At 36.0% G+C, this 11,895-nt stretch overlaps 1 protein-coding gene across 2 annotated transcripts in view; it reads right to left on the bottom strand.

Moving 5' to 3' along the window:
• Window positions 1–369: 369 nt before the first annotated feature.
• LOC128856879 (broad-complex core protein isoforms 1/2/3/4/5) overlaps window positions 370–11,895 on the bottom strand; it is a 93,153-nt gene continuing 81,627 nt past the window's right edge. Inside the window, exon 8 of one of the 2 annotated variants that reach the window (XM_054092298.1) lies at window positions 370–5,110. In XM_054092298.1, coding sequence (XP_053948273.1) covers window positions 4,452–5,110 — 659 coding nt within the window. In that variant the 3' untranslated portion in view covers window positions 370–4,451. Of the gene's footprint in view, window positions 5,111–10,397; window positions 10,731–11,895 lie in introns of those variants that run through there. The other variant, XM_054092299.1, reaches the window with a different exon arrangement.

Raw genomic sequence — 11,895 nt, 5'->3', positions numbered from 1 at the left:
AATGTGTGAAAATATTAGCTTTTAAATGAATTGCATAATAAATCAATTCCCATACACCTTTGGCCTCTGTTCTTTATTTCTTACGATTTTTGTTTTACATATTTATTGTTTTAAAGATTCTTATGCCGCGTGTCAGCAGCCACTGTAGTGATTATTTTGTGCTAATAATAACCGGTGACTGTTGACTGAATGCCGTTAATACTCAATTTAACGATTTTAGCCAATTTAAATTCATTGCACTGTGGGCTTAGACTTGCGAATATTTGTATAAAAAAAATAAAAGCCAATTTTTTATGTTTAATTTTGTTATATTTTCACTTTATTAACAAATCCAAAAACGATTTATGAATTTTGAATTTTTTGCGCACATCTGTGCTCTAATTTTTTCTCGAGTTTCACATTTATAAAACTCTTAAAACTCTTCAGGTTCGAAGGAAAATAAAATTAAGCATAATAGTAATAATAATATTTTTAAGCAGCAAAATAAATACCGTACATTTGTGTAAATTCTATACATTTCTAGTTGCTAATTTCTAATTGTAGTTGCATTTGTTGTATGTGTAGAAATTTAGATGATTTGAGTCGCACCAAAATGTAAAAAAAAAATAAATTTGTATATCCATTTGCACATGAGACCTAAACATAAATTTTGTACAAAAAAGCAGTTGCTTCATTTTTGCTTTCTAATTAAATCTTACTTCGTGTAAAAATAGTTAACAGCCAAACAAGAATTTTGTATGTAAATTTGAGAGAAAATAGATCACAGTTTGTCGTATTTTTTAATTTGCCAATTTTGATGAAAAAAAATAATAATAAATATCGAGCGCATGCTATTCTACATATACACACACGCAGTTTTAGAATTACACTTACGAGAAACGAATTTGTTAAGTATTAAGGGTACAATAGACAAAAACAAAACAAAATTAAAATTAGTTAAAAACAATTACCATAAAATTAAAATGTACATATATTTGTTGCAGAAACTCTCTTTCCTACAACTAAGTAAATATAAACTAGTCACATATAAACGCGTGAATATTCAACTTTCAGACATTCATTAGCACTGAGTCTATAGTCAACTGGGTAACTGGGCAACGCGTTTGAAATGCATTTGCAGTAGAATATATAGAAGTATGATATATAGCGGAAATCATTTTGAAATCGAGCAGTCTCATTGATTTGTGATTTGAAGACGGATTTCAGAGTGATTCTTGGCACATTTGCACTGGCAAGTTGGGTTGGGTGAAAGCTCGAAATAGAGTTAAAATTTGGAAACCTTAAACTGCGCACGAAACGCATTGAACTCTTCAATTTGATTTATATTTTGTAAAGTTTGCTCTAGACATAACGGCAGAGTGCCTGCATAACTGTACAGTGCTGTTGTATAACGGTAGTGAGCTTGCGCGTGCTTTCATAGGCGCGCTTTCACAGTCGCGCTTTCGTGCGGTGTAGTTGCGTGCTTTGCTTACGCAGCAGCTTTCACTTACGCGCCACACCGCGCTTTGCTTTTACATTTATTTACTATTTTTGTGTATTTTTTAGTGCGCATTTGCTGCGCCTTTTCCTGCATTAATTTAAGGTTATGCAATGGCACACATTTGCTTGCTTGTAATACTTCTAGTCATTGCGGAGGTTGTCAAGTTTCTTTCAATTAACTGCTAGTGAGACGTTTTTGTTACTAATAAATATTTCACTTTTAAGTAGCAATATTTCGTTTGATTTGTTTTGTTGTTTGTGTGTTACAAAAGCTCTCGTTGCTAGCGTCTTAAGCTGTTGGCAGCAGCTTAAAAGCTTCTTGTAGTGCTTCATTTCTGCTGTGTTTCTGTCATCGTTTTAAAAGTAGTAATTCCTGAGACAATTTACGGATATGTGCGAAAATAACAATTTGGAGTTCGTACTTTGCAGTTTTGAGCGTTTTTTGCTATTTTTGTTTTTTGTTTTTTGGCTTCCAAATTGTTACTTTTTTTTTAATAAATGCTAATATTATGTAAGTGTTTTGCTTTTGTTATTTTTTTTGTTGTTTTTTCTTAATTTCTTAATTCATGACTTTACTTTGTAAGAGATTTTAACTTATAGTTTTTTAATATTTACATGCTTACATAGTTAATAAAAATTGTGTTCTACTCTGAGTGAAAATCTGTTCAATGTACATTTAGAAAAATATTTTTTGTTTGTTTAAAATTTATTTCAGCGATTTGCGTACTTTCTTTCTATTTGATTTGCTGTGAAAGTAATGCATTTCCTTAAAAACAAAAAAAAAAAAACTTTGAGGTGTTTGAGGCTTTTCGTACTAATTTCTTGAAGTTTTTTACTTGCTGTATCTTTTCCATGTTTTTTTAACATTATTAGTTTTTGTGGTTTTAAATGCGCTTGTTACTTTGTTTTTGTATACATAGTATTTTATGCAACTAGAATTGTAAATTTCCAAATACAGTTATGCCTTTGCATTTTGTCATTTTGTCTTTTTGCATTTTTGCATTTTATTTTCATTTGTTTGTATAAATTTCAAGTCATTTGTACTTCACTGGTGAAAATCACTGAGTTTGTTTGTTTTTGTTTTTGTTTTTGTTTATATTTTTCTTTTCTTGTTGTTGTGCATTTTGCATAAATATGTCTGCGTCTTTCATATGTATAAATAGCTGGGCTTACATTTAGAATTGCATGCGTACTTGCATGTCTCTGTGTGTGTGTGTGTGTGTATTGTATACATATATGTATGTTTTTAATAAATTTCATCGATTCCACTTTAAGTTGTTTTCTTTAGTTTGGTAAAATATTAAGTTTCGCTTGATGCTTTGTTTTTCATTTAATTTAATTTAATTTAATTGTATAGAAAAAAGGACATTCTACTGATATTAATCCCTGATAATGTTCATTTAGATTTACACTTAATTCAATTCATTTAATATATGTATGTATGTATGTATATATGTATATTTGCAATATAACATGCATTTTTAGTGCTACTGGTTTTTTCACTTTTCCACTTTTTCATTTAAATTTTCCATGTAAATGTTTTTGTTTTTGTATCTTATTATCATAATTAATTAAGAAATGCAAACGGCTGAAACCGCTTTTGGCACACAGTGTTGCCCAAGTTATGCCTAATTATGTAAAATCGCGCTCACACTTCATTTCTTTGATCTACGCATTTGTTTTTCTTTCAATATTTCTTCTTCTAAGTAATAACTTGTTTACACTCAACTTCACTTTGAAAATGTTTTCTTTTCTGCTGTTTCTTATATTGTTTTTCTTGCTCAGTTGGAATACATTTGATTTCTAGAGAATTCGCAGCGCACTCGAAAGTAAGTCAACCCAAATGTACTCGAAAAATCAATAGAAAAAACACAAGAAACTGACTACTAAAAAATCTACATTTGCATAATAAAAATTATTATTTATAAAGACACCCGACACCCGTCTGAGGTGCAAATGCACAGTGGCGTGCAGTGGCAAAGGCAACGGCGTCGCGTACTATTTCCTTCTTCTTTAGTTTCTCACAGATTTCTGCTATTCAAATTTAATTTTGCTAGGTAATACCGAAACGGCATCGAATGTTGCGTATACGCCATGATATGTACAAATTGATAAAAACAAAAGTGAAAGTGAGGGCACAGCCTTTGCATAGTTGCTTTTTACTTTTCACTGTTCCCCACTTTTCACACTTTTCCACTTAGCGCCCCCACCTTGGCCACTACGCACGCTCCTCCTTTCGCTGCAATTGCTAGACCACTGGCCCGCAGTTTGGCGTTGCTGCGGCTGTCTTATCTGCAGTTACCACTCAAGTTCTTGGACTCTTACCAATTTTGGTGGCGTTCATATGCAGAAAACTGTCGTATAAGTATTTGTTTATGCATTTTTGCTTTGCTTTGAAATTAGCAGTAAGTGAAGTAATTAAAACTAACGGTAATTAGCATTAAATGTAGCTAAGAGCTTAGACTACGCTTACAACTGTATATGTTTCTTATGTGTGTGTGTGTGTGTATTTACAATGGACTTGCTCTCTCTTCATTTCATCTTAGCGGCTGCCAGGCCAGCCTCAATTGTTGTGCTTTTCGTTGAAAAGCTTATTCTACTTCACTTATATTTTAAGCCCATTTCGAAAGCGGTGCGGATTTGCTCCTTTCTGTATTGCACTTAGGCGCCAACGCGCACTGCGCTGGCCGCGCTATTTACCGCTTATACTTTGTGTAATGCCTGCATGTATATGTGTATGTGAGTGATTGTGTTTGAATTGTTTACAGTTAGTGAAATAAAATCCTATATAAACATAACTACATTGAAAATCACTAAGCTTTACCGAATTACAAGTACAATAACTAACATAAGTAAATTAGTATTCACGCCTATTTATAAGTATAATTGCAAATACTACATAAGAATAATTGCGCGCCTACGCTCCGCTCAGCTTAGCGGGCTCTCTAAAAAATCGCATTCCATCCGTAATCCTATTGGATGCCCGGTGGTGGCTGTCCCAGTTCGCTGGTGAAGTCAAATAGACTGGCGCGCGGATGCGTCAGATGATGGTGGTGATGGTGCGGTGGCACAAGCACATTTTTGATGGCGGACGTTTTGAGCAGGCGCTTTAGCATGCCGCTCGAGCCGCGATGCTGCAGACTCTTGTGTGTGGTGAGTGAGTTTTTGGTGCGATAGCGTCGATGACAGAACTCGCAAACATACAGCGTGTCGGACTGCTCGTGCTTGTCTTGGAAGTGCCGCTTCAGCGAGTAGTAGCATGAGAAGGTGCGTCGACAGTAGGGGCACTCCTGAGGCTCGTTGATGCCGCCACTGGTGGGCGGTGGCATGCGCAACGGAATTTGTGGCGATGTGGTTGTCAAGGAGGACGCGCCATTTGGGCCGCCGCAATTGCCGTTGCCGTTGGGCGTAATGCTGCCGCCACTGCCTGGGCGTGGTGGGGATGAGTTGTGCATGTTGAAGAGACTGCCGCCACCGCCGCCAGGGACATTGAGGCCGCCATTGCCGCCGTTGCACGCCAACGAACTCAGCGAAGAGGGCGATGGCGATGTGAGCGCGGTAGGCGGTGAGGGTGGTGATGAGGTAGAACTTGTCGGTGACGTAGCGTCCGAGCGTATGGCTGAGTGCGCACCTAAAGACGGCGGGAGAGAGAGAGTAAGAAATGAGAAGACGGAAAATAGATTAGTAAATGAGTGGGAAATTCGATGTAGAGAGCGATTTCTTTGAGGAGCAAGAAAATTAAAAGTGTGTGTGTGTGCGCGAGTAAAAAGTGAGAGAGAACTCATTGAAATGAGAAAATATAAAATACAATACTTTTATGTATTAGCATGATTTTGTTTTTATAAATTTATTGTTTTTGTTTTAGTTTAAAGCGGAAGTAGATATAGTTGGAGTGAGGCTTAAACTAAATAATTTATGTATTTGTATTTGTGGGAGTATTAAAAATTAACTGTTGGGTAAATATACAATAATTCAGAATTAGAATTTCAGTTTTGTAGGTGTTTTTGTTGTTTCTTTTTAGGCGTTCGATACGAAATAAAAGTGATTTTAGATTATAAAGCTGGTTTATATTTATAAAAGTACTTTTTTAGGTATTTTAATATTTGATTTGAGGATAGTGAATATTTGAGCTGTAAAACTTTTTTCTAAAGCGAAAGTTGAAAAAGGCTATGAAGCTGAAACTTATGGAAGAAAATGAACTCAACTAACGCTCAAGTAGGCGTAGAGCTGCCGAAAAAAATTTATGATTTTCAAAATTCTTCTCAGAAACGGACATGCAATTAGCGAGTTTCGCTTTGGAGACAGCAAGGCATTTCTACGCACTTACTTGAGTTACTTAGCGTAATATATATTTTCCAACTTAAAAATTAACTTTTAACAATAACTAAGTGTAACCGAAATTAGAAACATATTTACAAAATAAAAAAATACAAATTGTAAAATACAAATGGAATAAAAAGTGCATGCAAAAATTCTTGGTTATAACCGTTAACTAACAACTACATTTTAATATTTACATACGAACATTACAATAAGCTTTAAACAATGCCGTTAGTGCTGGCGCGAAGCTAAATAAACTGAAATGGCTAGCAAAGCTCGCTAAAAGTCAGAGAGCCGCAGCCAAAGAAAGCAGCAAAAACTAGTAAAAAATAGCAAAAAAGCAGAGCAAAGCGCAGCCAAATGCTTGGCAAATGAGATGCGTGTGTGTGTGTGTGTGTAAGCGTTGTTTATATACATATGCAGTAGCAAGCGTGTATATGTGTATGCGATGACTCGACCACAAGCGGCGACGCGCCGGCGACGTTGACACTGACGCTAAAATGCGTATGTGTGTATGTGTGATGATGATTGAGATGATGATGTTTTCGATGTGCACGATGATATTAAAATACAGCAATGACGATGATGCGGCTGATGTCATATGTGTGCGCGTGAAAGTGTGCGATGATGAGTCGTGTGATGGATTGCTTAGTTGATAAGTAAAGTTAAACGTATTTCTAAATAGCTACATTACCTATGTATGTTTGTATGTATGTAAGTACGTAGAAGAAAATCTGCATTTGTTGTAGACTTACCAAACTCAAATGAAAACTTATTCATTCTCATTTTGTTTCATTTTTGCTTTCTAAATATTTATATAGAACAGATATATTTTAGGTATTCGAGTAGTTTTCGAGTAGAAGTAGGACGCTGTGGTATTTCAAACAACGAGAGAGAAGCGGAGGGAATTTGTACGAGTCTTCGAAAACAAGAAGGAAAATAGAGATTATGCTTTCAAAGTACTTCACTACATTTCCGATTGCAATGTGAAGGATAGCGGTAGAACGGATGACGGCCCAAAGAAAAGCGCAAAATAGCTGATGAAATGAATGTATGGCTTCGCTAGTTTGAAGAAGTCAAAGAACCTTGATTGATGCGGATAGAGAGTTGTAGAGGGCGAGGTGTAAGAGATTTTGTACAAAAAAAGGGGAAAATACATAAATAAATAAGGTGACTTTTTTTTGCTTTCTAATATTTTTTTAATAAGTATTGATAAAAAAGTAAGTTTAAAAAAATCTGTAGGCAGTTAAGCAAATTACTAAATGTTAATTTGATAAAATTAATTTTTTTTCGGTAATGTTTTGTTTTTTAATTGATTTAATGACTTCAAATTTGCTTAAATCCATAAATTGGAAATAAAAAGACTTTGAGGCGCAAATATTGCCAGCTTAAAGTTGCTGTAAGAGAAAGTAATTAAAAAAAAGTGGGTTTAACTACCGAAGACCCAATACTTGTCAGTATTGGAAATGTATCACTGCGTATTAACACGTTGAGTGCCGCCCTTTATGTGGCACTTGATTGAAACAGGGGTCATTTATGTGATTAGCTTGAAACTTTAAAGTTGTATAATACAAAAAAATTAAAATTTAATATCCAAAAAATATCCAATATTGCGCATTTTCTTAGCGCCATAAGTGCGCATAAACTTTTTTGCAGTAGTGTTGCAAATAAATATTCAATAATTAATTGTAATTGAATTATGTATATATTCTCATTATCATTTATGTTTAGTAATCAGTCTGAAATTATGTTTTCTTGGCTTCCTGAAATAAATAAATTAAATAAATAGAATGAGACAAGTAGCTTTTGGGCGATTCCGCCGACGTGCAGATCCTCTTTACACAAGTAAGCGAACAAGTAGGCGGCACTCAACGTTTTAAGTAGATTTTTTATAATTCTTTTTTTAATTTTAAAGTGAAATAAAATGAGATAATAATTACGCTGTAACTGAAATATAATATAATAATTAATTTAGTCGAAAAATGAGGAAAAGGTAGTAAAAATAAAAATAAAGCATAAAAGATAAAGCAAGAGAGAGGCAATTCAGCGGTTAGTGTAGGAAAGGGCGACACCTGCTACTAAAGTGTCGCAACAGAGCGCAGGAAGTACGGGTGTTAGTGTGCAGAAAGCCAGTTGATAACAAACGCCTTTGGTGATCCACTGCACCAAATACCACGTGAATGCATGTACAGATGTACATATATATGTATGTATGTGTGTGTAGTTGACGCAATTGTCAGGCAGCCACGAACATAGCTATGTATTAATGTATGCATGAGTGAGTGTACGAGTATACTTCGCCAGATGAGTGTTTGAGCGTTCAAACTATGTAACTACAAGCAACGTAACTGATAAGTGATGAAGGGCGTTTTCGGATAGCTGGCAAAGCCCCAATATACAAGAGTCGTCAATGTGAAGGATTGCAATAATACCAGCAAGATGTCTAATTTAAGAGTGAGAGAACGTTTACAGTGATAATCGAAGGAGAGTTCGAGTTAGTTGGAGAAAAAGCGTAAGATTCATATACAATTACAAATAGCGCCTCCAAGTGTCGGTGAGTGTGAGAGAGTATTTATTAGACCAACAGGGTAAGAGTGGCTAGATAGCGTGAAATACATTGGTAGGAGGGAAGAGAGACAGAGAGAGTGAGAGTGAGAGAAAGAGAGAGCTATTTTCATATTCATAGAGTAAATAGTCCGTGAATGTGAACTAACTACTTAAATAGTTCCAAGTTTCGCTACGAATTTGTTGTTGGTGACTCTTTTGCTAACCTTGTCGTTGATGTCTTCAAGCATTTTTTTTCATTGACGCGCCACAAATTTCGTTTGCTGCTACTTTGTATACTTTGTAGAGTTTCCATAAGCAGTTATTCGCTTGAATGCTTTGTGCTCACCTCTTATTTCAGTTAAGGTCCGCAGGTATACATGAAACTTTTGGGTATGGGTTAGGGAGGGCAAGCAAATAGTTTGTTTGTTTGTTTGTTTGCACGCAATAAATAACATTTAATAAATACGCTGTTATGTGTAATGAGATTGCTCGCGTCGCTGCTCCACTGATGCACACACCACACATTTTATTTTATCAAACGACGGACGTTCCAATGAAGTTCGCTGCTTAAGTCTCTTGTTTCGGCGTTGAACAATGCAGTTTTTCAGTTTTTCGAGTGTACGCAGATTTTTTAAGGATAAATTTTGTTTTAATAGTTCATTGTTTTTTTTCTTCTCTAATTTTAAGTTCATTGATTAGTCCAACAAGCCTAATGTTTAGTTGTAAAAATGTGTAAAGGGCATAAATGCGGTAAAAAAGTGCGGTTTTGAGTTTCGAGTTTTAGTTTGAATTGACTACATTTGAAAATATATGCACACATGCACGTATATGTACGTATGCGTGCATGTATGTACGTATGGTAGACACAATAGAAGGCCACAGTGGGTGTAGTTGCGAGATGCGATGGTTATTTAGAATAAAAGTTTTGTACGAAAAAGTCGTACAATAGTACGAGTACGTATGCGAGTATGTATGTATGTATATACGCGTGTGTGTCTAACGAGTAAATATCTGCATTTATGTATATGCACCTACAAGTATGTACACCTTTGAAAATGTACATCTAACCTAGGAAAAATATATTATGTGCACAACATATATAGAAATATATATATATACATATATGTATGTATTTTTACGTATTTATGCTAGAGGTAAATAAGCGGAAGGCTTTAGAGAGCTGAGTTGAGTTGAGTTTCTTATGCAAAAAATTACGCTAAACTTTGATTATATTAATTATTTAGGCCTAAATTGTCAATCGTTCGCTAATATATGTATAAGTATATGTATATATGTATATGTGTGTGTATACTTATGCCTGCTTGTTTTTGCATTTAATTTATATATTTGTATGCGCGTGTGTATGTGTGTAAATGGCGCTAAATTTTAGGGTTTACAGTTATCACTACTTTATGGCATTGCTTTATGTGTGTGTGTGTGTGTTTTCGTTTTTGTTTTTGTTTTTCCTTAAATTGCTTAGTTGAAATTTGTCACTTGTCGCTATAGTCGCGTCCCCCTCCCATAGTCGGTGTCCAAGTCAAAATTCGTGGCAAACGCTTTGCTCGTCATTTTCTCGGCGCTGTTCAGGCTATGAACTGGCGTTTGCAACTGCGTGGATGTTGACGTTGACGGCGGCGAATTGCGCTGGTACAAGTAGTAGTCGTATAAAGTCATTATTTGTCGTTGTTTTATGAGATGCTGCAAATGGCTTGCATCATCTTGGCGAGAATGTTGCATTGCTTGTGAGTGTGGTTGTTGTTGTATTTGTTGTTGCACTGAATCACCACGCTCTGGCGTGTAGTACTCAGTGTGGAGGTAGTGCTGTTGTTGTTGTTGCTGCTGCTGCTGCTGCTGTTGATATTGATACTGATAGTGTTGCTGGTGCTGCTGCTGCTGGAGCTGCTGTTCACCATAATTTGGCGACTTATTCGTTGTGCTCGTTTGTCTAATGGTTATCATATTCGTTTCTCTTGAGACGGCTTTTGTTTTTGTTATGGCTGTGGCAGCACTTTTTGCATCTGTTCCTGTTGTTGCTGATGTTGATGTTGGTATTGATGTCGTTGTTGTTGCCATTGGCATGGCGGCGATTGTTACCGACGGAATATTGCAATTATACAAATTCCGCATCGCGTTTCAGATCGATGAATTGAATGGGTGATAGAGTTTGATGTCCTTCATTTCCATTTCGCCGGGACGCGACTTGTGGTATGTGTAAATGTGTGTCATCAGGGAGTTGCGCGAGCAATAGACCCGCTCACAGATGATGCAGCGATACTCCTCTTGGCGCAGGGCATGCTTGTCGGCAATGTGACGCTTGAGCGAGGCTTTCGAACATAGAAGCTTACCACACAGATGACATGAGAAGAGTTTCTTAGGCGAATTTCCTGGAATTTTTGTAAGTTAAGGATTTTTGGTTGGTACCGATTAACGTAAAAATGCAAAAATCATTCAAATCACGCAAATGAACATAAAAGAACAGCATTAATATGTGAGTACTTAGATATACTAAATATATATATAGATATGCGTGTGTGTGTGTATATGTAACAGTTAATAATAGTAAGTAGGTAGTGATAATAACAGTGTGTATGTGTGTGTGTACGCTATTACGCTATAATGTAGACATATAAAGATAAATGATGAACAATAAAAATAGAACGAAGAAACAAAAAGACGGTGGTGACCAGTATGCAAGTTGAGCTGATGGTTGCTGTTATACGTGGCGATGCGTTGCGTTGCGTTACCTACACATTTAGGGCATAAATATAGTAAATATGCGCACATTTAACCTTTCGAATCGTGTTTGCGCAACTAGTGGCTGAACTGAAAAAATTGGCATTCCATTCCAAAAAAAAAACAGAAAAAATATGTAAAAATTAAGCGTAGATGGCGCACGGAAGCCGACAAGCCAGTACGGCCATCGAACAAATTTGAACGGAGAGCACTGCGAATATGTAAAAAAAATATTACGTTTTGTAGTAAAAGACGTTTAACACTCGGCAACAAGTTGGAAATACCTGCCAATTATATGCACCAAACACCAAGTGGCTATAAATTATAGTGCGGCGCATAAAAATTACGAATTGTAGATATTTAAAGCAGAGGGCTGAAATGCGGATAAAAAACCTCAAACTTCAAAGCACCAATACCAGCTACTAGGAGTCGAGTGCCAAGCAGCATCCATTTAAAGCCGACGCAAATAAATTTACATTAGTTACAGTTACAGATGCGCTCGGGTGATGGTGAAGACTTAGCTTTTAGTGGGTGAAATGCAATCACTTATGCCCAAATAAGATTACAGTAGAAAGCCGAAAATGAGTGTAAATAATTTTGCCGTGCTATTGCCTAAAGCAAGTAGTGGTGCTTAGCGAAATGACAAAGCGACCAGGTGGGGATATTCTACCTGGCCTAAGCAGTATAAATATGGCTTATAAGCGACTGTGCTCGTATGAGTGGCACTAAAAGTGAATGCAAAGAGCTTTTCGTAGCGCTGGCGTTAGGCAAGATCACAATCGTACTTATAACAGAATTAGGGAATACACTTATTTG

The sequence above is a fragment of the Anastrepha ludens genome, chromosome 3 (assembly GCF_028408465.1).
Source record: "Anastrepha ludens isolate Willacy chromosome 3, idAnaLude1.1, whole genome shotgun sequence".
NCBI lineage: Eukaryota > Metazoa > Arthropoda > Insecta > Diptera > Tephritidae > Anastrepha > Anastrepha ludens.
Note: the sequence above shows the minus strand (reverse complement) of the source record. Positions and strands in the feature narration are given on the sequence as shown.